The sequence below is a fragment of the Phlebotomus papatasi genome, chromosome 2, assembly GCF_024763615.1.
Source record: "Phlebotomus papatasi isolate M1 chromosome 2, Ppap_2.1, whole genome shotgun sequence".
In the NCBI taxonomy this organism is placed as follows: domain Eukaryota; kingdom Metazoa; phylum Arthropoda; class Insecta; order Diptera; family Psychodidae; genus Phlebotomus; species Phlebotomus papatasi.
In genome coordinates, this window is record NC_077223.1 from 20,071,597 (window position 1) to 20,098,421 (window position 26,825).

The window sequence follows — 26,825 nt, forward strand, 5'->3', positions numbered from 1 at the left end:
TAAAAAATTTAAGAGAAAATCGCATTAATTTTTCGCATTAATGCTATAAATCAATTTATATCAAATTTTGCGGGTCAAGTCTACCTTTTTATCAACAAATAGCTCAAATTTTGAATATAAAATGATTCAAACACACAAATTACACATTTGGACTCTCACCAGCGACAATTAATGTGAATCATATTAAAATTTAAATGTGCAAGTGTGATAACACAGTAAGACTCTTTTCGCTTCTCACGAGTCACATTTTATATTTTTTTTTCTTTCAAAATTAGATAAATAAATATATGAAGCAAAATGAAATACCTTTCAGTCAGATTATTTCAGATCAGTATTTTTCATGAATTTGTAAATCAGTTTTTTTAATCAATTATTATCAATTAAAAGTTGATAAACAAATCTCTTTGTATTTTTTTGCATTTTATACTAAGACTTGCTTTTTTTCTTCACAGAAAAAAATTTGAGATAAGAAGACAGAATTCTATTAATTCGAATTTATCAATTTCTAAAAACTTGCAAAACAGATTAAGGTAAAGGACCCTATGTTGACCACTTAAGGAGATGTTTTGTGAAAAACCTATGAAAAATCAGTTATAATTTGTCTTTTTTGATAGGGTTTTTATCTAAAACTATAGAATAGATCCTTATCTATCTTATGGTGAACTTCATTTAGACATAATATAATTTTAAATTACAAAAAAATTAAACTGTTTTAAAAATGCGATGTGTTCCTCTACTCGACCACTCTGATATCAGAGTGCCTTTACTCGACCGCCTGGGGTTCCTCTACTCGACCACCCATTTTTCTAAGAAATTAAATAAACCACAAAACTATAAAGTCATGCATTTAACTTTGTATTTCTAACACTTCATGAATAACGCTTAAAATTAAGTCAATCATTAATATAAAATAGGAAAACTCAGTTTTATGAATTTATTCAGAAGTAGTAAAACATTTAAATGAAAAAGCTCCACTTCCTATGATTCGTCGATAGGTCGAATTGAGGAACATTATATTTGAAATGCACTTTCAATTTTAAGACCTTAAATTTAATGTTTAATTTAATCGTGGAACTAAAATTTTTGCACAGAATAAACATAAAGTCCTCAACTTGCGATTAGACTCAAAATTTGAATTCTCAAGTAATCTGTAAGGGTAATAATTGAAATAATTCCTTAAGAAAACAATTAAGAATATCAATAAGAATGCCATAAATTGATGAAAAATTGCGAATTTTTATTTAAGAAATATTTTTAACGCTTCGTAAAAGTGCTTTTTTCAGTGTTTTATGGTCAATTTCTATGATATTTTCACTGATTTGTATTAATTATGAAATAACTGACCCTATGATGTTAAACTATTTGCCAAATATTATTGCAAATATAAATAATTTGAATAAATATTTCGCCTGGTCGACCTGAGGAACCTAGGGTGGTCGAATAGAGAGGCGGTTGAATAGAGGATACTTTACCTTACTTAAAAACAATTATTGACAATAATAATCAATGAAAATAGTACTCTTTTACTATCTTTTTTTTTAAAAATATTTTTCTATCTCTGTACAGAGCTAAACAGTTTATTTTCACCAAATATTTTCGCTGCAAAATGAAAAAAAAAATTATTGACAGTGAATACAGTAAAGTTCCTCAAATTTGAACGACCTACGATGGTTGAATTCAAAATGTAATGTTTACGGTTACGAGAAGAAAGTTTTACGTCAAGTCTGAATTAGAACCATTTTATATGGTCCGTTCTCAATATTATCGCATTATATTAATTTCCTCGAGAAATTCCATTTAAAAAAATAAATAAGTAAGTAATACATATTCCAAAGTTATTTTTCTAATGGTGTCATTCCAATGAAAAATTAACATTTTTTTTTAGCATTTTACTGTTCTCAAGTGTTCCTACATAGGGTAGAGTCAGTACTTTTCGCCACCATTAAGTTTTAGGGGCCTAGGTGTGATTTTTTTGTTAGACTAAAATTAATTTTTGTATAAAGATACTTTGAAGCAATATCTATCTATATATCAAGGATACGTCTCGAGAATTTTAGAGAATCTCATTGAAAAATATGCATTTCCCCAATTATGCTTGTTTCAGTACTTTTCGCCACCTGTTTTAAAACGAATTTCAATTAATTAAGAGACGTAATAACGTATTGGGATATTAGAACAGAACATATTATGAGTGTTAAAATGCTACTTATTCTTAAATGCCTTAAATTAGTTGTTTTATATTAAGTGGCAAAAAAGTGCTTACATGGCGAAAAGGGCTGACTCTACCCTATTCGACTTTTGTTTGTTTTGGATCCTGTTACGATTACTTGAGGAATAGAAGACAGTGAGGACTAGAGGAAACAGCTGTGACAGGAACCTTTAAAAAGAAATGTCGATAATGCAGAAGAACTTGAGAACAGTAAAGTGCTATAAAAGTGTTCAAGAGAAAGATTTCTCCTTATTAGAATAGCACTACAATTAAAGCTAAGTTTGTTCTATATGAATTTCGGCAACGTTTTTGAAAATATTGTTTAAATTTGGATTATTAAGAAATCTCAAAAACGATCATATTTAAGGAACAATTTGACTGTAATACACTGATTACTACTTCCTCCACATGAGGGCACTGTTGCCTTCCGCATATGGCGCTGGCAACTGTTTCAAATTCCCAATTTCTAAGCTTTAAGTTCCGGTCTGATTGAATATTCATTAATTGAAACTTCCTAAGTTTTCGCTTCTTTTTGTAACAGGCTTGAAAATATATCCTTATATTTTCAATAAAATGTGAATAAATGGGCCAATGAGAACAAAATTTCTAGAATAGTTGACAAAGTATGAGGCAAAACATATAAGAATGGAAAAAAAAACTTCTCCACAATCCTATTGAGAATTCCAAAACTGAAACATTCTGAGAAAATAAAAGGGGAACGCGTGTAATTTTCTCAAGTTCCACCGCAGGAAAAGTCTTTCTTTCACTTGCTCAAAGTGAATGTACAAAAAAAAATGAATTTGGAAGTTGTATTTTTCATTTTGTTCTCTGTAGGAGAAAATTTCACTTTTATTATTTATCTTATATATATAAATGCTTTTCCTCGTGTGCCATGTACTGTAGAATCCAATTGTATGTAATATAAAGTTAAGGTGCAGAAAGAAGCTGAGAAAGCTCATTTATTTTGTCACCTGAACGTGCAAAAAAACCACAATTTAGCCACAAATGGTTGCAAAGCTTCAATCCCTCTAGGCATCAATAAAGAGAAATTTATTGAAACTAATAATATCAAGCACCTTCGGTCGATATTACAGGAGGATGATTAATATTTTTTATTAAACATTGAGTGGGAAGAACACATAATAAATGAAGCAACTGATGCTGCCCATCGTAAGAGAGATTAATTAATCATTTTTTACTCTGGCTCCTCTTCCAATGTTTTCTGAAGAATTGGTAATTGACTATCCTAGGCAATAATAGGTATAGATAGGGATATTTCCTTTTTTACCTTAGTCAAGTTTCAACTTTGTGAATCTTTCCAAAATTGTTTGTAAATTCGAGAAGCAAGAAATATTTTGATAAATCAAGACGTCCAGGAAATAAATTAAAAAATTATAATAAACATTTTTAAAGTTCTTAATTATTTTGCAATTTTTCAATTAAAACCGTTGCGTTCAAATGTTACCGGGTGGTGAATATGGTAGAAGATGGCTATATTCACCACTCAAGTGCATGTGACAGCGAAGCGACTTTGCGAAGGGCAATAGTGTTTTGTTGGAAATTTTAAAGAAATTTCTTGTTTATTAGTGAATTTGAGTGCACAAAAATGACCGAGGCATTTGAGGGAAACGGTGAATATTCAAATTACGGCGATGGATCAAGTGATTTCAAGAGGAAAACCAATTTAAATCGTGATGCTCAGGATGAGGATGCCGATGAGGCTCCAACCAATGAGAAAGCCACGGAATATATTCGCGAATTGCTCGCAGAGAGAGTTCAGGTCGACAGGAAATACCCCCTGTGTGATAGACTCCTAGAACAAGGTAAGATATCCCATATATCTCCTTCTGGTTATTGATAAAAGTACCGCAAAAATTGTGTGCCAAAAATTTGCTTTGCCGGCCGCCATGACTGTCTCATAGCATAGCCCATACATAAATTATGGATCAATATTCATTCCATTTCCGCAAAAAGCCTCTCTAAACAAATCGCTTATTGCCCATAAAGATATTTCCCATTTCACTTCCGCAAGATGTATCTAAATATTTAGAAGAGCCTCATCAGTAATTTTTGATCACTTACCTTTACCTCCGGTGCCTCCGAATGTAAGAACTCGCGTGTTAACCCTTTAAGGACGACAAGAAAACTGCCGAATTCTTATTGAAAAAACAATTTTTGACATTGTTATTTGAAATCAAACTAGATTATATACTTAGTTTTGAGGACTACTCCAATTTTTTTGCGATTGAAAAAAATTTGAATTTAATTTAGGGAATCTTTGTATTTTACATTTCGTGTTTTACATATTCGTATATAATATACAGTAGACTCTCGCTCAATCGGGTGACAAATTTTGTTGACAATTTTCACGTTTAATTATGAAGCTAATTCGCTCAAATTCGCTGTAGTTCTTCCTATTTTATCGTGATTTTTTATAATTGAGCGCTTTTTCTGGAATTTACAAAGGCTTTGACGCTCAATTCTATCGCTAAACCGGATGACATTTTGCCGCATATTCCCGATTGAGAGAGAGTCTACTGTATTGCACATTTCGTATTGCGGAAACTTCGTACAGTAGACTCTTCGATATCCGGCTGACTGGGGGACAAAATGACATTTAGGTTTTTTGAATGATCAACGGTTTTTCTATTTTGTGCAGTGTGAATTTATTTTCTGTCTGACAAAGAAAAAGAGAATTTTCTTCATGGTGTGCTTATGTTTCATTTTTTATCACAATTATGTATTAAAAACTTCGATACAATGTTAATAATACTTTAATTCACTCTGGACAAACTTCATGTTTAGTGAAAATAATTTTGAATATATCAACCGCCAGTGTTTGGCAGCTGTCACCCGGATATCGAAGTGCTGGATATCGAAGAGTCTACTGTATTCTAGTATATTTCGTATTTTATGGTACTAATCACACTAGGATTTTCAGAATTTCCTTTTAAATTCAATTGAGCCAATTGAGCAATTTAAAATTTCTAGAATTTACTTGAAAATTCTTACAGCCAGAACACATTTTACAAGAAATTTGCTCAATTTTAAATAGAGCCGCGAGATTTTGGTTGGTGAATGACTCCGGAAAATGTGTAATAGTACTTAAAATGTCTATTTTTCAGAAGGATCCCCAAAGCCCGAAGAAAAGATTGTAGGCAAGGAGGCTCATGAAGAGACTGTTATACAGTCTTGTTGAAAATCTGTATGAACTCATTCCAACTGCGATTTCTTAACACAACAATTTCCTTCGAATTGCTTTGGAGGAACTCAGAAAATTACTCCCGATATTCAAGCTTCACTCGTGTACAGGATTATCACTAGTCACTGTACTTATTTTATTTCTTTTGCCACAAATAATAATTATTTACGATTGAGTAAATTTAATAAGAACAAATTTGATTCAAAAGGCAACTGCAATAAAATTGAAATTAATGAGCAATTTTAGCATTTTAATTTGCTGAATTCAAACTTAATTGAGCAACCACATTTATGCTATTTTAGCATGTTTAAACATGTTTTGGTGGGCGAAGTATTAGTTTATATCAATAAATATTCGAAAATCTATCTAATCAAATGATTTTTAATGTAAAATAACGCACAGGAACCATTCATCTGAAAATTTATTTGAATTTACAAATTGAAGAAATCCTTGTGTGATATAGCACGTTTACATTTCGTCTCTCATACATTTTGTACAAAAATTAAACATTTTCTTTGCCATACACTTCACATAAGCATATCAACTAATAAAATAATAAAAAAAAATAAAATTGCAGTTTTATAAGGTCAAGAACGCTATGCGCCTAGGGTCTGAGTTTAAAGTCGAACTTCAAGCTCTAATTATCCGTATCGCCTGTTAGGGCAAAGCGATATTTTCTATGCTTTGGGAGGTTTTTAGTCTCGTCCTTTGGGGCAAAAGGAAATTATCTGTGTTTTGGGAAGTTATCAGAATCGCCTGACGAATTTCTGAGGGAAATTTTCTGAGAAAAGGGAAATTTTTGATAAGTTATAAATTATTATAAAATATAACTTGTGCAAAATGTATGACTGACAGAATTTCCGATAAGTGTGCAAAATATATGAAAGACAAGATTTCCAAAGACAAAGTGCCCAAAAAAACAAAGATTATCGAAGACAAGATTTCAAAGACAAACGAGGAAAAAAAACATTAGTATAAAAAAAAACAAAATGGAAGAAACGAAGATGCCTGATCCCGTTTCTTCAACCCTAAAAATGTAAAATACGAAACATCCTAGAATATGTTCCACAATTCTTTATCTTTTTTCCATTTTCTTTATCTAAAAGGTGTACCAAAATCATTATATTGTTGTCAGAATTGTCATAGCTTTCTTATTAATTGGTTAAGAATTTTTCAATCAAACTGACAATTAGCATAATAGAGCTCCAAAATTAACTTGCATAAATTTCCTTTACTGCCAAATAATATTTTCCAGGATCAGCCTGAGTCGATTTTTAGTCCTTAAATTTCAGGCGACTAAACTTTGCTCCAGTTGAAGTCCATTTTGAAACTCTGAGATCAGTATTAAAAACTTTTGACAGTTGTGAATTTGACGCAGTTTTTCTAGCATACAGTAAATTTTTGAAAAATGTTACATGGCTTATGCTTCATCCTTGTCTACAGGCTATAAGCTATATGTAAAATGTAAGTTGGATGCTAGAAAGTAATTCAGTTTTCCATAAAAATAAAATTTCTGTGACTGTGCTCTGATCTCTTATCCTGGGAAGAGGTGTAAACTGTTCCTAGAGTTATATCTAAATACCCGTTTTTCCACTCCTGAAATTATTTCTCATTCTGTGAATTGATTTTGATTACTTAAAACACTGCACTTTTAAAACAAATAATAAAGAGGAGCAAGAAATTAAAATAAGGCAAATGAAAGACGTTTTTGAATTATTTTTCCCATTTTTTGACATCTTTTTACTTTTTAATGATTACAGCGCCACCAAAGTTTATCGCCTGACAATAAATTAGACATTTTTGCGTAAAGGGTTAATTGAAGGCTCTTTGAATAAAAATTTCTGTCAATGAGTTTGTTTTTCTTTGATTTCGATTTGAATAGACAACGTTAAAAAAATGTCGTAAAACTGTAAATTAATGTCAAATTGTCAGTTGTCGAAATATCGAAAAATTCGAAAGAAAAATACACAGAGCACTCGGGCGGAGAATATATGTTTACTTCAACCTTATGGCCTCTACACACTAGAGAAATTTATGTCCATATTGAGGCAAATTCCGTACGGTTATCTATGAAAAGCTCTTCAATATGGACATAAATTTCTCTAGTGTGTAGAGGCCATTAGACTTTCCGTTTATTCAATCTTGGACAGGATTAGCTTGGTTTTAAAGTGGTTCTATCTCTTGAAAAAACTCTTTAAAGCTTTTTTATTAATCAAACCCATTGTTATTACTGCACTATTTCCCATTAACGTAACTTTATCAACATCTACTATGGAAAATCATAAATTATCTTTTCCAAAGTTTTATCTTTCTTTTGGCTGTGGAATTGTCGTAATAATTAAACTTTAGGAACTTTCCTCTTTCAAAGTTATAGTGCTTTGTTTATTTAACTACGACGTATCTCTTGAATTTTCAATTGATTGAAACCATTGCTGAGAAAGAATTAAAAATATACTTCAACTTTGTTTGAGGTTATTCAATTTTAAACTTTGTTATAATGCTGTATCTTAATATAGTTAAACTGAGTTTTGAGTATATTTCCAGGCAAATAATCACATTGTGGTTAATATGAGATCAATTACCGTTACCGTAGTCTTTATTGACAAAGTTTTATAGTTTTATAATAGTTTGAGTGAGTTAGGCACTTGTGCATCAATTTCATCTTTTCTCATCGAATTAGAATAGAATGAACTGATAATAAAAGAAAAGTATAATGCATATAGTTGAAGTTTTAAATGGAAAGCTTTCAAATTGTATGCATCCATTATTTTTGTCGTGCATCTCAGCGTAATAATTGACTGAAGCTCCAATATTAACTTTCATTCAGTAAATCTCGGAGCTTCAGAAAAGAGACGCAAATGTAAATTTAACAAAATTATTATTCGCCAAATTTCTGCAGAAATTGTATATCGCGATGGGGAAATGTAAAAGGATTCAGACGGGGTATCAACATTGAAGTAAATGAAATTCATTTGTATATTGTTGCCAGTGTTCCTTGATATATTCGGTGGAATGACTTTTAGATGAGATTATTTACAATCTCAGCTTCTGTGGGTCGAGATGAAACTTAACTTCATCTGATCTGGCTCGAACTTTGCAGAAATATATTTAGAAATTTACTTACACGGCAAAGTGGCTGTTCGTTTATTCATATTTCTAAATCTTCTGGAGAAAAAAACGGAAAGGGATATCGTTTTATGGTTTTCAATAAAGGCTATACATTTTTTAAGCCACCTGTGACAAGAGCCTATCAGAGTGTAAAGATTCTTACATTTCTTACATAAAAAAATCAATACAATTCCTTTTCTCATTTACGCATTCTCAAGATAGTTAAGGGGTTCCGTGGATCAAGAACACTGTAAAAATATAATAATTTCTCAATTTTTTCAGCATATTAAAAAAAACTCTTTAACATAACCTATATTTTCTAATTTTTTTATTTCAAATTTTCAAAAATTTAGTCATTGCAACCCTATTTTTTAAGATTTTTTTTTTTTTGAAAAAAGACATGCTTTTTGGTGATGAAGTTTTCTCGGAATTGGTCCATCTAAAGTCCAAAAAACAAATATTTCCTGTTAGTTGATAAGTGAAAGTAATCCTTGAACGAAAGATCTTATGTTCTACAAGACGAAACATAGTGTAAAACACGTCAAAAGTGGTATTTTTGTGTATGAAATTTTCTTAAAAATTCAAATTTCATTTTTAAAATTCCTTCGTTCAAAGACTAATTTAACTCATCAGGTAGCAGGAAATATTTGGTTTTTGGTTTCCAGATGAACCAATTCCGAAAAATCTTGTCTACCGAAAAGTATATGTTTTTTTTTTTGTTTTTCAAAAATGTCTCCAAAAATTAAGTCACCTACAGGATAAATTTTAAAATGAAAATATCAGGAAATATAGTTTGAATGTTGTACTTTTATGTGGCTAAGAGCTTTAGTTAATAATATTTTTTTTATTATATTGAAAAGAAATTAGAACAAAATCTGCTATAAATTTTGTCAATTTTGACCCACGTAACCCCGTAAGTTATATGTATCGAAGAATTAGAATAAATATTTTTTAATTTGTCTTTTGAATATTTTTTTGTTTTACCTCATTCACTTACATTCAAGTGAAGTGGACGGAAATCAACTAACCAAAATATATCAATCAAACATTTTGATTATTGCCCTACCTTAAATTCAACTCTAGCTACGGCCCTGGCTCTCTCTATGGAGTTGGAGCAGTATAATAATTACCTTGCAATTCAAATATCTCGATAAGTATAATAAGAATGAAATGGATTATGATGTTATTCCAATGAAAAATGGAAGAGAGGAAGTCTTTTTCCTGATTTTTTTTAGTACATGACTGTTCTCATATGCTTCTGCATAATCGAATTTACTTATAATTGGTTTTTTTCACAACTGTTATACTCAAATTTGTCGTGTTCCAAGGCCACAAAATAGTCGAGACAGGAACCAACACAAAGAAAAGTAGATTATGCAAAAGCACTTTAGAACAGTCATGTACTAAAAAATCTTCAGGATATTATTTTTCCTTTTTTATTTTTTATTTATTTATTTTCAAAGGAATAGTTATGGAATAGTGGAATATTTTAAGGTTTAATGCTTAAAGATTCATCCTTGAATGAAGGGAAAGTTGAGACTACCACTAGAGATCGCAAGCACTTCGAGCTTTCTTGAAAAGAATCTCAGTTAATGTAAGCTTTTCTAAGTTTATCTCTAGTTTTTATATTATATTATGGTTGAGAAAATGTGTATTTTCATATGTTCAGTATGAGTTTTCCAAAGAGCAAAGAAAAGCTTTTGTACACACAGGTATTCTTGTCTCTTCAGGATAAAATACGAGTGGTGTATTGTCTGAAAATTTAATTTTTTATTTTCACAAGAAATTCTTTTCAATGTTAGTAAAGAAAAGTCATAATATAGAATTTGTGATAAATTTAATTTATGTGAATTTGAAAAGTTACTAACATGGAGATATTCATTTATTATTTAGATTTATTTGATATGTTTTTAGACTGTTACACTGTTTTCACTTTTCTCATCTCATCTTCTTCAGACTTGTGAAATTTGTCCAAAAAGTTGAAAAGGATTCGCAATAATAAAAGAATGAAGTGAAAAGGACATATTCAATTTTATAAATATTTTATCATATCTAAGCAAATTGAGCGAAACACCCATCTAGCCATTTGAGTAAAATTGTTTTTTTGTTTGAAATCATGTCACGAAAGGGATCCCTGCGTATTGCAAGTGCCCTTTTCTCATCGTGTACCATCTCATTCTATCATTTATAGCATACACACAGCATATGTAACATATCGAATGTTTGTAACTTTTGAACTTATTTCACAAACTTTGCCATTTCTTTTTGTCTTGCCGATAGAAAAGTTGTACTTTTCTTCCCCCAAAAACAAGAAAAAAAAGGAAAATGGTGTGTCCTTGTAATTATGTTTATCGGCCGAAAAAGATATCTCATTAAATGAATTGCCCAATATGGGATGAATGGTGATAACCTTCTTGCTGTTTTGGGTTGGATGTTTGGATGGTTTCTTTAAACTCTTTATGTGTTTCTTGTTTTCCGAAGACAGTTTATCACTCTTGTGAGACTTCTTCGTGAATGTGTGGTGTCGTCTTCACAATAATTGAAGATATCATGAATTCTTTTCCTTCTATTTGAAAAAGAGGAGATAGATTGTATCGTTGTGGAAAATTGGTTTAATACTCGTGGGTAAGATTCACATGATATATCAATAGGGTGATTATTAAGTCGTTTAAAATTATTGAAGTGTGTCTTTTGATCTTTGCTGAAAACCTCAAGTCAATATCTCTAACTGTTCTCGCTTTAAGAGAAGTTAAACTATGGAAAATTGACCAGAACATCTTGTGGCACTCATGGTAACCCTTATGCCTCTAGTACACCTTTAAATTAGGAAAATTTCATGAAACCAAAATTCAAATTTCTTTCTTTTTCAATCGTTTTCATGTCTATCCAAATCTTTGGCACTCAATTTGAACAAAATTTAGTTGAATTTGTTTTGATGTTCAAAAGAAGAAGAAGAAGAGTGCTTAATAATATTCTGTTTCCAGCAAGAACATCAATTTTCTTGTTATTTTTATGTAGATCTCACCACTTGACGATAGCTCTATCTTTTTGGTGATAGTTTCCATAATGGAAGCATTCAATACTTTTAAATTCATGGGGGGCGGGGTACAAATTTGCAAATTTTAATCCCCGTGTCTAGGTAAATCGCTTGATCTAGGTCGAATTATGTATCTGCTCTGAAAGATCTTGACATCAGCTACAACATTCTAAAATTTCACCTCTCTCGCTCTCTCTCTTGTTTTACGTTTTGGCTGTCAGACTCAATCAGGTTCATATAGCCATTTCGCTCACTCTTATTTACATACGAGTTCCATTTGTTTTCTTTTTTCACATATGTTTTGTTCCTCTCATCTTTTCCTATCATTTTTCTTTTTGCTCCATCACATTCTTTTTTTTTTTGCTCCCTTATCTTTTGTCATACTTCCTTCTTGATATTTTTGCGTTCATTTTGTAGCTTTTAAGGACGGTGAAAAACTGTTTTCCAACTATTCACCGGACGCGCTTCGATCAAGGATCGAACCGAGGGCCTCTGCGTTACAAAGCCGACACTTTGCTCATTGAGTTACCAAGACCCCTAAAGTTTCACCTCAATTGGATGAGTTTTTGGTTTTGACAATTATTCAAAATAGCGGACAGGAAAGTCAAATTAAGATGGCGACCACGTCATTTTGTAGGTCTCGAGCAGCTTACCCTTTGTTATTTTTTAAAGGAAATTGTTGATTTTTTGGTATTTATTTATTGTTGGCACGAAATCCTTAAACAATGCTAAAGAATGTGAAAGAAAGAAATTTCTCTATAAGAATAGGGGAAAGCGCGTTACCTTCGGACAACTTAAGCTTTGGACAATATAATTTTTTCTCTATGTTCCTTATGAATTTTATCCATAGCCCCTTTTTTGAAAATTTGAAGAATTGGACTAGCTATTAAAATATAATATTATAATAGGCCAAATTCATTTGTAACACATTGAAAACAATGAATTGTTCGAATCATAAATCGTCCGAAAGTAGCGCGCTTTCCCCTATGAGGATTGCTAAATGCGGCTTTAAGATATATTATGGTACACCCTTTATTTCATTCTTGCGTCTGTCTGTTGTAAAATATTTGCATGATGTTGGCGAATAAACTGATAAAGGTGGCTGATTCAATATTTTCGCATTTTCCACCTATTTTAATACATTCCTCTATCCAAAAACGGATAGTCGAAGAGATGTCGAAAAGCATTGAGGGTGTAATAGAATATGGTTTATATTATAAATGTTGACACAAGCTTGATTACATTTTGAACTGAAATCGATAGGAGAACAACAAAAGCATCTATCCTTTATTGAGGAATATGTGTTTTTTTCTCAATGGAGGAGTGATGAAAAAAAAAGGAGAAACAAGAAAACATACGAGAAAAATAAATAAAGAACAAAATCAATCTCCTGTTTTACTTATAAGAAGAGGGTGACGGAAAGGAGGAGAAATAAAAAAAAACTTTAAAGATGATGGGTGAATGAAGAAGATGTTTCGCTCAATCAATATAACAGAGGCGTATTTTAATTTTAGATGTTTATAAAGAGATGACTTTAAAGATTGAATTCGTTACTTGAGTTATTTTTCTTCTCATTCCAATAAAAGGTGTTTTTATTTATTTTTATTGAAAGGAGCATACAAAAATATTAAAAGTATACATATAAAATTACTAAAAATATCTGAAGAATTCTGTGCCTAAATTTATATACTTAGCGTAGGAAAGGAATTTTTACGCTATTCTGTTTTTATTCTTATGACCATGTCACATATAAGATTAATATTAAGATTAATACTTTATGAACTGCGAGAATGCGAAAAAAAGATAGCAAGTGTTTTGTCTTGCCTCTCTCGCATTTCCCTCGAAAATTGACCGAATCACAGTTGTCACGCATGGAAAATTGCTCGAATTGCCTGTAATACGATTCAGAAAACAATTAACACGAACAGTAATATCTTACTCATCGTATTACTCCACTAGAGTGTACTCTTTCTTATGGCGTCTACACACTAGAGAACTTTATGTCCATATTGAAGAGTTTTTCCTACACACGTGTATGGAATTTGCTTCAATATGGACATAAATTTCTCTAGTGTGTAGACGCCATTACACACGTGATTTTCTATTAGAAATTTTGCATACTCTATACCTCTCTTTCCGACTTGCCTTAATATTAATATTAATCTTATATGTGACACCACGATTAAAGCACACGAAGATATTTGCCTTTGCATGGAACATTTCTAATATTGTTACAGAAGGAATCCGTAGGGGAAAGCTTTGATCGTTCGCACATACGCTACCTTCAAACACTTCTTATTTTTTCCGTATTCATTTATGAATCTTACCTATGGCTATATATCTCAATAGCTAGTCTTAAATCCCACCTTTCCTGAAAAAAAATTGGGAGTCTAATCCTTTTTTCCTAGTTTCAGGAAGCAAAAATTAAAAACAAGTCCAAAATTGTAATTTTCATGTGTAATACTTCATACGATTTTGCACAATATCACTTTTCTGGAAAACGACTATCACAAGGTGTTGAGGGGTTATTAGGGTTCAGATTTATGTAAAAACCTTTTGGGCTGAAGAAGGTCGCTTTTGTGGGTGGAAGAAATTTCACAAACTTGACTCACATTGATCGATCGCACATAGAAGACATTGTTTCTTCGCACATTTTCCAGGAAACTTCATTTTAGATGCGATCCCTCATATTCACATCTATTGTAATCTACCGATTTGATCCACCATTAAAAAGTAAAACTTAAAAATCTTAAAGTTGATAAACAAGAAGTAATTTGACTCAAATAGGCCGCAGTTGAGTAATTTTTAAGCAATTTTGCATTTCTTTGATGTGAAAATATTTTTCAAACTTGCACAAACTGAATGTACAATGAAAGAATCAGAATGAAAGAATAACCTTACTTTTGTGTTGTTTTTCACGTCAGAGAAAAAAATTATCCGTGAGAGACTGTTTTGTGAAAATTTTGGCCTGTTCACCCTCTGAAGCTCAATCTCTGTGCTAAATCCCGATTCCTGTAGCTGTAGGGACAGAGAAATCTTCAATGATGAGCATTCAAACGTTTTTGAGCATATCCGGCTCCGTAGAGAAATGGTGGAATCTTATGCGGTCTTCTCGCTTGCAGAGTTTTAGACAATTTTTAGCTTAAAAAACTTATTGATTAGTGTAAATTTGGTGATATTTGGACTTTTCAAGAAAGTATTCATCAGATTTACCGTTTCCGGAGTGAAATTCTCATGGAATCAAGCAAAAAAGTGGTTTTTAGTGTCATGAAAACATCTCTTAGAAAAGTTCCAAAAAAGTGATATTAAAATGTTTTATTCCTTATAAAAACGGTTTAATCAAATAGATTAGAGTTCTCTTCAAACAATGATGTGCAACTTTTAGTGTCCGGTGCAAAATTTAAGGTAGAAATAGGGTTTCAATGATGACGTGAATCGTGTGCAAAGTTGGAAACTTGATTGAACTTTCGCACAAATCGCCATTAAATTTTCATTTTCCTTTAGAGGCAAATCTGAGGATTTCCTGGGATTATCTGGGGTGGGGTTATGAACCCTATAAGTAAGAGACTTTTTTGGCATAGTTGGAGAATCGATATTGTTTGCATGGCAGTCAGAAAAAATCACTGAACTTGAACATCATTTTTATGTGCGAAAGTTCAAAGCCTCCCCCTATTAATTTTCTTATAAAAATAACATCGTAATACCTCAAAGTCAATGGAAATCGACATACATCCCTGTAATACTGGATGAGCTATATCAAAGTTTTCAGAGACGATATAAATTGTATTTAAATTTGGGGACAAAATCACAAGTGACTGTTGGCGGTGAGAAGAAGTGAAGGATGAGAAGTTAAAGTCTAAATCATGGGACTTTACTCTCTATCGGATAACGCAGAGAGGAAACGAAGACACTTGGAAAATGTTTTTCCTCGGGTAAAAGAAACTCGAAAAATTGACTTTTTCTATTATTATTTAGTATGTTATGATTTTCAAAACTGATATAACTCAATTGAGTTACAAACTTTCCCATATTTCCTCAGACAAATTGAATTGTCGAAGGCACGTCACACTTTACAATAGGTTCCCAAAGCAGAGAAAAGAATCTGAAAAGGTGATCCCTGTTTGAACAAATAAAAGAAATTTCCATCCACATCTGACACAGTTGATACTTTATTGTAAATAGTTATAACAATGTAAGATGGAAGACAATTTTCAATTTCTACCTCGATAGCGTGGAAAATATCGTTCAAGGAAAGCAGTTTTCTTTTTTTTTTTTTTTTTTGAAGTTTTCTGGGAAAAGTTTGAAGAAATTATTCACATTGTGCAAAATTCTACAAGAGAGAGAGAGAAATTCTTGTGTTTTTTCCCCTCAAAACGCAATTGTCGAGAAAGTTTTCTTGAAACATATTTACTGTTTTTTTGTTAGAATTATATATCTTTTTATTTTCCACCAGAGACACCTCGGAAAATTTCTCAGTCCTTCTTTTGTGCAAGTTTATCTAATTAACAGAGAAACTTTCTGAGCAAAGGATGGAAAATAAGCTCTAATTCAATTAAGTAACAAAGTCACATCATTGTCTTTCACTTACTACTCTCAGGGTAAAGAAAAACAATGCAAATATAATGTTTAAGTTTTCGATTTTCTGATTTTTTGTAATAATTTCCATCGAAATAGACCCTTAACATCGGGAGTTTTAAGAAAATTATCATTTATTTGCCTGTCTGTTAATCGATTTACAGGGCAAACGGTAAGAGATGTCAACGTCGGGTTTTTTGTAAATATTTTGAAGGTATTAGACTCCAGAGGACGAGCCATTATATGAATTTATAGATGTTATAGGGATCCTTGTCCACTGCAGAAATGGTTGACATAAGTCCAAGTATTGTAGACACAATAATCAGTGTTTACAACCACCCCATGTTTATTACTGCCCCAGTCTCTCGTAATTCAATTCTTATTCTTGGTTTATTATCAAGCTTTTATTATTTCCTTTAATATTTCACTTTACATACTTCTTCTTCGTTCCTTTTTCTGCGGCACTTGTGTTGTACTACTTTTTGTATTTTCTAATTAAGTTTCTAACTTATTACTATTTTTATAAATTTTCCCAGAAGGGATTTATTTTTTTAAAGTTTATAACTCCACCTTGAAGATCAGGAGAATTCCATTAAATCAAAATTTCCATCCTCTACTTTCTCAAATGTTTTATATATAGGGTAAATGTCCTAATTCAAAACCACTTCCAGACGTTTTAACTTTGGCAGAAGATTCAACACATTAAGTTCAATTTTTTCCTGAAGAGAATTACATAAATTTGCTCCTTGACTCTTCTAGAATGTTACTGTTTAGTGGAAATTCTTTAGATATAATTTGAAATCTTCCTAAATACAAGAAAAATACGCGAGTGTAAAATGCTTCAATTGAAAACATATTAATCCAAATGGAGACAAGGGAAATTTTCTAATTGGAAACAAATAGTAAGTGAAACCGCGACGAAAAGCTTCAAAAACCTTGTTGAGTTGCTCTTGAATGCAGGATTTGTTCTTATTCCTGGTCTTTTCTCCTTTCCCATCTGATACAATAAGAAAATCTCTCCAAAAAATCATATTTCCGGGGTTTCCTATTGAAGTATTTGTACACAATTCAGAAAAACCCTTTTTGTTCACGGAAATAAGTAATTATTTCATTTGAAAGACAACAATGAAGATTAGCACTTAATTTAACTAAAATTAGCCAGAAATATTTCTTAAATGTTAAACAAAACGAATAAACAACAGTCACCTCATTGTGCTTTTCATTGGAAAACATGGTCGATCGATGAAAAATTGTATGGTGAAAAGGTACACTTTTAATTTTTCTGAGAAATGAACAAATTAAAATTTGTGAATATGAATGGATTTTCGCTTTATTTGGAGCAAAATTAACTAAATAATGAAACTGTGGTATAGAAAATATATAAATATAATAATTTAGTACTGTATTTATCATGAAAACAATGACGTTTCCATTTGGAGTAGCGAAAAATTTCCATTCAGAGCAGGTTTTGAATTAGCTTAATTTACCCTAATGGAGGTTCAGTGCAAATTGGCAACTTTGAACTTGGAGAGTATTCATCTATCAGACAACTACTCAGTTGTTCTGCTTTTGTCTTGAAAATATTGATACCGTATCATCTATTTGAGTACATGTTGCTCGCAAAAATTATAGCGTTTGGGTGAAAAAAAAACACGCAGAATTTTAGCATTCACTTCCATAGAGATGGAGTCCATTTAAAGGAAATTTTATTCAATTTTCAAGGAATGTCCTTCAATATATTAGAAAAAATATCTCAGATTTTTTCGAGGATGTCTATACGAAGGAAAGATGATAACATGTTTTTTCCACTGAGGCTCACGCCGAAAAATAGAGGATAAATTCCACGGATTTTTCTTCTAAAGTGAAACTTTGTGGCCAATCGGCTACAGGGACATTGCATCCAATTTCTTTCAAAAAGGAAATTTTTCACAGAAATTGTTCCCAATATGTAGACGTCTTTACCGATAGATTACTAACTCGTCATTAAAGTTTTAAAAAAGGAGAAAGTGTCTAAGATTAGAGAAAAATGGTGTGTTGTATGAGATAAATGGTTTAGTTCATAGCTAAATATCATAGTTATAATCAAGGTTGATACGGAATTGAATGATCAGGAACCAGTAAACGGTTCCGCATGATTAACATGAGATTTTGATTTTCGGTGAATTTCGGAAACTGAGATATCATACCCGAATTTATTAGTACTTAATGGGTCCGATCACAAGTAGATTTTGATTCTCCAATAGTGTCTTGGATAAAAGGTAAATGGAACTCTATTTGCACAAAAAGTCGTTGAAGTTCGAAGAATTCAAATTCAATTTCGAATTTTCATACTAAATTTTCGAACAAGTTGGGGAAAATTTATCAAATATCACAATAAAAAGCTTGCAAAAGAGTTACTCAGTGATTATGGAGTGATTAAATACTGGGGCGAGAACAGTAAACGTCGTTGCTCAGTTTTTTTCCTCACAACAATGTGAAGACCGTCGCATTTTGACACTTGAGCCCTTCGAAATTCGAACAGGATGTAACTTCCGCCACCTTGCGAAAGTATTAAGAAGTAAGAAAGTCTCTTTTTTGGATCTTCAAATAGATTTTCGAATTCTTCAAGATCTACTTCTGTACGGAAAGAATAAATACATTTCGTATCCGGCCTATTTTGGTCCTGAATTTTGCATATCTGAAATATTTGTACCACGAATTGTAGGATATGCTAAGCCCTATGATTTACTTTCTAAAACCAATTTATTTAAAAAATATTAATACGAAATATTCTGGTCAAAGCATATTGGGATTTTCAGCATTCCGCAAAGTCTTCTTTCCCAGATTCTGTACTATCTATTCATCCATAGCATAGGTTGTTTATTTTATTTCAATAATGGGAAAATTAACTTTCATTCCACTCTCAAATACACTCAATAAAAAGAGTCTAGGGGTAAATTCCTTGCCCACAGTTACAGCTTGAAGTGCTTTTAGTAAATATATATATATGGAGGGTGGAAACAAAAAGTCTGTGTCCAGTAGGAAAAACAGATGGAGAGAAATATATATATACATGAAGTATTTGGCCAGAGGGTATTTAAGCATTGGATGAGGTCTCCCAAAATTGTATGAATATTTCTCCAACAATTTTAGTCTTCGGGTCCATTACCAAATGAACATACACTCAAACCCTCAAATAAATAAATGAGGATAAAAAATTTTTCAGTTTATAAATTTTAGCCAAGGGTTATGAAAAGCAAAAAAATGTTGTAGGATGTACAATATTGATTTCTCTTCCTTCTATTTGTTTATTTTTCGTCATTTTAAGCATGAGTGAAACTTTATGAGATAAATATTAATATTGGCATCATAGATTCGATGAGGATGGTGAAGAGCTTGAAAATTTAGTAGAACTTTTCTCAATTACAACTCAGCAAAAAAAGATAATGATGTATTTAATCCTGGTTTCGTGCCTCATATATTGAGCCATATAAGTTCAATTTTTTCCAAGTCTCAAGTTTCAAGAAAAATGAAGTTCTATTGAATAATCCGTCAATAGATATAAACGAATTTGTAATAACCTCCTTCAGTAACAATCTAATTAATTTTACTCAAAATTATTAAACATATTCCTAATTATAAGAATGAAAATTTTAATTAATTTTCTTCTAAGAATAAACATTGAACTAATTCAATTACAATTTTCAAAACTTTTCAAAGTGATTTTAACACCAATGTCATAACATGGCTCAGAGTTGAGCAAATGTTGTAGCAAAGTTTCTATACAATATCTTACTGGAATATTCTGCTGATTGCGAGGTCAAACCTTTTTAGAAATGAACGAAGATGAACGAATTAATAGACTGATTTAGAAATTACTGAAATAATTCTGATAAAACTGGGGTGGAATGATAACTTTTCGACACTATTGAATCGACAGTGTCGATAAATCTATAGGAGAATCTGGGGCACCACCAAACATGGGGTACCACCAAACACTAATTTTTATTTCTAAACTAGTTGGACTATCTTGACCATTCCTTCCGTGGACAAGCATCCCTAGCGCCTATAAATTCCTATAGATCTTATCCTCTGAAGTCGAATATCCGATTAAAAAATCGCAGTTTTGGTGGTACCCCGTGTTTGGTGGTGCCCCAGTTTCCCCTATCTCGTAGATTAAGTGAATGTCACCTTTTTACGCATTGTTGGGCCATTCATTGTGACATTCTTAAAATGACGTGACTGTTTATAAATATCTGTATTAGTTACAGCAGGAAGTCCTGCTATCGTTTAAATTTCCCAGAATCGATAGTCGATAGTATCGAAAATAAGTTATTATGTCACCCCTAATTTATTTTTGAGAAATATTTGGTAAAAGTCGCTAAAAAATGCAAAATTTCCATGTGTTCTGACAGTTCTGACACATGAAGCTACAGCGCCTCTGGTGCCTGTTTTACCAACTTTATTACTTCTAGAGAATTTGCGGCCATTTAAATGTCTTCAACTTGTTCTCATTGAAGAACGAAGTTGGTTCAGCAGAATCGGAGTTATAGGCACTGTGGAGAATTACCTATAAATATATTGTGGTGTTATAAATCTGTCAGGGACTGTGTGTTTCTTGGGCTTCCTTCTACCGTTTGTGATATTCACGTACCTGCGGTAAACAATAAACTCTCTGTGATAGGATTCTGTGATATTTAATACCCTCTTCTTCCTGCCCAGTTTACCTGGAAATATATATTCCTTTAGTAAATGTATTCAAGTGATCCGGAACGTAGGCGGCTGGCTTTTCCAGAAGAATTTTCCTCGATGACCGCCAAATGCCCTTCACCAAGTGCACCACAGCAGAAAAACACAGTTTTCACCTTCACCACTTTTATTTCCACTGGTATTCTCCTCTGATAAAGTCTGAACACAGTTTAACTATACGTCACCGTAGTTTTAAGTAATTTTAATTTAATATTTGTATAAAAAATTCACTAAATAAACTAATAACTTTTCTCCTCACGTCTCTTTGCAAAAATCAAGTCTTACGTAACTTTTAGACTGGTTCCCGCTCATTCCCCTACTTTCTTTCCAGCTGATCTTATTCACCACTTTTTCCTCCTTCTCTCTCCCTCCATGCATATTCAAAATCCAACCGTCTTTTGTCTCTTATTTTTAAGAGATCTCCAATCAATGGAAATTCTATACAGGCACCTAGGGGAAGTGTACCAAATTTCGACATAACTGCATGCAAGTGCTAAAATCTTAAGTTTGCAATGTAATATTTTATTTACAAATTGAATTTTTGTTAATTTGTTTTTATGGAGTTTTGCTTGGTATCTTGTAGATAATTTATCGTCTTTGTTTTCTCTAAAATCACTCTTAATACATTTTAATATTAATAAAAATAGTATACATAGGTTTGGTGGCATATTTCGACCACCTTGTTTCTCATAATCCCATGCCCTTTGGGAATTTTTCCAAAGTCGCTCTCACATTATCTCGTTCGACGAAGCGACATATTTTTCGTTGTTTTTTGCATTGTATAATCTCTAGAATATACAAAAACTAAAAATTCATAGAAATTTTAGGAGCAAAAGAAGTGACCGAAATTGCAAGCCGGCCGAAATTTGGTACCTTTGGTACACTTAAATACCCTAAGTACCAAAAAAATGAGAAAAACGGGTTTGCCTAGATTCCAGGTGCAAAAACAAAATGAAATCGAAATAAATAAGTATTCTCGTAAATTATTTGAACTAAGCAATAGAAAAAGAAAACAAAAGGAGAATCCAATGGCACAAATTTTAAAAAAGTGTAAGGATGAGATTGAAGAATACATAAGTATTACAGAAGATACAGAAAGATAATACAGGCACAAAATATTCAGGGGAAACTGGGGCAGTAGTAAACACGAGGCAGTTGTAAACACTACGATCTTTTCTATCTTTTTTTACGTTTCCCCTAAGCTGTGTAGAGCCGTGTCTTTATAAATCAAGTGTCCTGGGATTGAATCCCCTTAGTCCACGAAATATTCCAAGGCAAAAGCTGTTGCAATTGTATCCTATGAACTTTATTCTACATTATTTTACACATTAAACGCGCAATAAAAAAAATATTAATGCAAGTTTCGAAATCCCGCTTCAAAGGAGAAGACCAAATTCCTCTATGAGCTATTCGGAGTTATTGAGTGTTATTTAATATTTTTCCCCGATAGGAAAAATGTAACACGAAGAAGAGATGAGTGGATTTTCTATTTCAAATCCTTTCGTTTACCAAAAAAAAAGGAATACGTATGGCTCAACGGAGATTTATTTTCTCACCCACAGAATTATATAACAATTCATGTATCTCGTACAAAACTGCTTCATTCTAGTATAATATACGTAATTTGTGGAACTGATGCTTTAAAAGTTGATGGAAGAGAGAAGAGAATAGAACGAATGGTAGAGATAGTGAAAGATTTATTTTCTCTTCGTATATGAGACATACATAAAATTTTAACAACTACTTTTCTATGGTTGAAATTTGAGTGAAAGTTTTCCAACTGGTGTGATGAAGGAAAGACAAAGTTTTCTTGCTTGCATATATATGTATATGTATGTTAAATGAAATGAGAAGAAAAGCATTCGAGTTAATTGGCATACAAGCTTTTTCACACAACTTGTACAATCTTATACCGACATCCTTCGCATTTTCTCTCTCAGTGCTCCACCAGGAGGAACTTTTTCATCCCCATTTTACTTGCCTTACCTACCCACTTGTGGTCAGACGTTTTCCACGTGGATGTTCAAAGTGTTTTGTTGAGGTCACACTGTTAGTGAAAAAGGTCTTTATTAGATATTTTCCAAGCCCCACCCGCAAGGTTAAAGGTAAAATATGGGTATCTTGCAAGATGAAAAGATGGGAAAAGTCTGAGAGGGAAAAGATAAACATAAACAAAGCTGTTAGATCTTACAGAAAATCAAGTATTTATTCACTTTGGAAATTTAGAATAATTAAAGAAAAGGATGGCAAGGCGTTCTAGCTTTGCAAAACTCTCGAAATCAATTCAGATTATAAACAATTCAATCGAAATAAGCATTAAATTCATTTTCATCCACTTTAGCTCTTTTTTATCGGTTTACAATGAATTTGAAACAATTCATAGATAACTTCTCAGATGACAAGATATCGTATGAGTAATAGGAAATTGTTAACAATTCGTTATGAATTTATACTGAGAGAAAGTCTTTAAATAAATACTTGTTAAATCCCGAAATAAGACTTGATAATACACTCAATCCCAACATTGAGTGTTGAAACAAAATTCTTTTTTTAATGAGTGTTTTGAAAAGTCGCACTAAGGCTTAGCTAAACTCCCATTTACTTTTATGATGAAACTAACGTCAACGCTCAATTAAGTGTTAATCGAGCATTCCATAAACACTCACGAGTATTACATGAACACTTCGGATCATGAGTGTCCCATGTACAGCATGTACACTTGTAAGTGTTCCTTAAATATTCGCGAGTATTCCATGAACACTCATGAGTATCATATGAGCACTTCACTAAAACAAGTTTCAGTGCGGCACTTCACTGTTCATCAATTTCAATGTAAAATTTCATCTCGGCTGAAGTATATGTATGCTCAAATTTTTGTTTTAGGGATATACTTCAGTCGAGATGGTTTTCTTATGAAAGATTCATAGAATATGTAGTCAATTCCCCAGAGGTATGACCAGTGCTTGTCGATTCCGTTTCCACAACGAATTATAAGACCATTTAATCAAATAGAAAAGTGCTTAGGAATGTTTAGTGAAAATGTATGCACAATATGTGAAGGTCTCGCAATAAATGTCCTGGAGTTCAAAGAAAAAGAATCAAAACTTAAATTAAATTAAAGAGGTTATTAAAAGTAAAGAAAAAAGAAATCATAAACAAATTGAAAAAATGAGAAAGTAAACAAAACAGTAGGAGAGACTGGGGCAAAAAGTCACAAATCGAAAAATTCAAAATTCAATATTTTCCAAGGTAAAAAAAATACTGGCTCATTTTTTTCTATAAATAGCCTCCATAGACCTTCTTCAATGTAGTAAGTTTCTTAGAAATCGAACAAGGAATTTAGAAAATAAAAAATATCGAAATTTTTACCCCTATTTTTGAAATATTTTCCTTGCAAAAGATAACAATTATTACCTATTTATTTTCCAAAATTGATGCACTGGTGAATATTTTCTAAATAATTTGGAATTTTGAATACGAATCCGCTATCTATTTTAGAATTTCACAAAAGTTTTTTTTTTCCAGAAATCCTTTTATTAAAAATGGCCACTTGGGGTAAAAAGTAACAAAAGGTATAGAGCAAAAAGTAACAAAAACCGAAGCAATTTTTGATGTCTCACGGCGAAAAGAAACGTCATTATCATGTCTCGCCGCTTGTTATTTGCATTGGTCAAACGATTTGCAGTCTTGTGTGTTGTTTTCTAAAATAGTTGAAAAGCACTTTTCTCGTTTTCTAACTTTTCTCGCAGGGAAAACGGTGTTTTACAAAGATGTAGATGAATAAATTTTCTATGAAAATATGTCCTCTATAGGTATTTTTTCAAATTTACGGAAGCCCGTAATGAAGCGTATCAAAATATGATAATACCCAATGTCTGGTACTATTTGCCTTAGCATTTTTGAGAATAGTCACAAAATTACCTTTTAGAAAGCGGTCCGATAAACATATTTCCTTACTAAATAGAGCAAAATTACTTTCAGAAAGTTGTACAGCGGTAAATTTCCTATAAAACTGCGCTAATTAGAAATTTTTGAAGCGCTCGAGTAGCTTGTAAAAAAGTAAAAAAATAAAATATCCGTTTTGTGATTTTTTGCCCTAGTCTCCCCTAAGTAATATATATATATTTATCTTTCAATCACAAAAAATCACGTAACTCACAAAATAAGTAATAATAAGTTTATTGGTTCATGCCCAGGATACAGAAAGTAACATGTAGGACTATACAAGTAATGAAGAAAATGGCAAAAAATACAATTTCCACGTCAAGGCTTTTGTATACGCTCAATAATGGTTAAAGCAAGCCTCACACAAACCTCGAGCGTAATACCAAGCCTCACCTGACGGTTGGTTGATTTGAATGATGGATTTTAGTTGTAACAACACTCATTTTCTGTCCTGGTACACTCAATCCCGGTATTCTTTCCGTACAGAAGTAGATCTTGAAAAATTCGAAAATCTATTTGAAGATCCAAAAAAGAGACTTTCTTACTTCTTAATACTTTCGCAAGGTGGCGGAAGTTACATCTTGTTCGAATTTCGAAGTGCTCAAGTGTCAAAATGTGACGGTCTTCACATTGTTGTGAGGAAAAAAACTGAACAACGACGTTTACTGTTCTCGCCCCAGTATTTAATCACTTCATAATCACTGAGTAACTCTTTTGCGAGCTTTTTAGTGTGATATTTGATAAATTTTCCCCAACTTGTTCGAAAATTTAGTATGAAAATTCTAAATTGAATTTAAATTCTTCGAACTTCAACGACTTTTTGTGCAAATAGAGTTCCATTTACCTTTTATCCAAGACACTATTGGAGAATCAAAATCTACTTGTGATCGGGCTCATTATGCACATTTTTTTGACCGAAAAAAAACGCGCGAAATGGCATTACGCATCGAGAAAATTTGCATACTCGCAGGGGATTTCTTTTGAATAAATCGGCCGTAGAACGAATTTCGCACGGAGTAAAAGTAGTTCAAACAAAAAGATTCAACTGTTTAATAGAAATGCATTAACAAACAGTACTTTTTGGCCAGAGTTCTTCAATAAATGGTTAGAATATTTAGAACATTTACCTTAATAAAAGAAATTAAAGTTTTATTCTGAAAAAGTAGCAAAATGTTTTCAAATTTCCCATGTCGCAACATAGTATACATTCAGGCGTATTTCTAAAATGCTTTCATAAATTGACTCCCAATGGTAGGCAAACTTGCATAATTGTATGTGCATAATTCCGTCAGGTGCATAATCCCGAAGTACTTAATGCCGGGACTGAGTGTACGCTCAACCTTCTCTCCGTATATACTTAGAACTTCACTGAGAGAAATCCGAAAAAGTTAAAATAACATTCCGGAAATGTTAATTTTAGCCTGCAGTATTGATCCAAAATCTGTGTAAATATTACCCTTTTTAGGTGTATTGGGGGTTAAAGTTACCCTTTTTCATGTTAATTTTATCCTTAAAAAGGTGTAAAATTAACAATAAAAATGTTGATATATTTTTACTCCTAAAAAGTGTTAAAGTTATGAGGAAAAAAGGTAATCGCACCCTCTTTTTTTTCTCAGTGTTGTTCAAATCTTTACAGGGTTTCAAGAATTGTTTTTAACAAATTCAAACCGTTCCTAATCACTTCTCGAATTGCGCTTACTAGAATTGTTCGGCCTTGGACATTGCAAAACCAACAAAAAATTCTTAACCATTTGAGGATTTAAGCACGATTTTGTAAATTGGTAAATTTAGTCATGAATAGTGCAGCCTCATTACATCTTCCAATGATTCCAATGAATATTAAATAAAGATTAGTTTTATATTGGCTGTTTTAATGAGTCGAATAAGTAATTTAAAAAGATAAGAAAAAAATTATTTTTGTGCAGAATTCTATTAATCAACTTCATTCGATATATAAAAAAAATTGTCCTTAAAATTCAACTCACTATCGATTTTGCATGAATTCCAAAGCACTTTGATTA

The 26,825-nt window shown here is 32.0% G+C and overlaps 2 protein-coding genes across 5 annotated transcripts in view; one reads left to right on the top strand and one right to left on the bottom strand.

Moving 5' to 3' along the window:
- Positions 1-4,357, bottom strand: part of LOC129803044 (KH domain-containing, RNA-binding, signal transduction-associated protein 2) — a 183,576-nt gene extending 179,219 nt beyond the window's left edge. For both annotated transcript variants that reach the window (XM_055849359.1, XM_055849361.1), the window contains exon 1: positions 4,292-4,357. The gene's annotated coding sequence lies outside the window, so the exon portion shown is untranslated. The remainder of the gene's footprint in view (positions 1-4,291) is intronic.
- The window catches only part of LOC129803045 (KH domain-containing, RNA-binding, signal transduction-associated protein 3-like), a 39,823-nt gene continuing 16,577 nt past the window's right edge, over positions 3,580-26,825 (top strand). For 2 of the 3 annotated variants that reach the window (XM_055849362.1, XM_055849365.1), the window contains exon 1: positions 3,580-4,032. In XM_055849362.1, coding sequence (XP_055705337.1) covers positions 3,816-4,032 — 217 coding nt within the window. In that variant the 5' untranslated portion in view covers positions 3,580-3,815. The remainder of the gene's footprint in view (positions 4,033-26,825) is intronic. The other variant, XM_055849364.1, reaches the window with a different exon arrangement.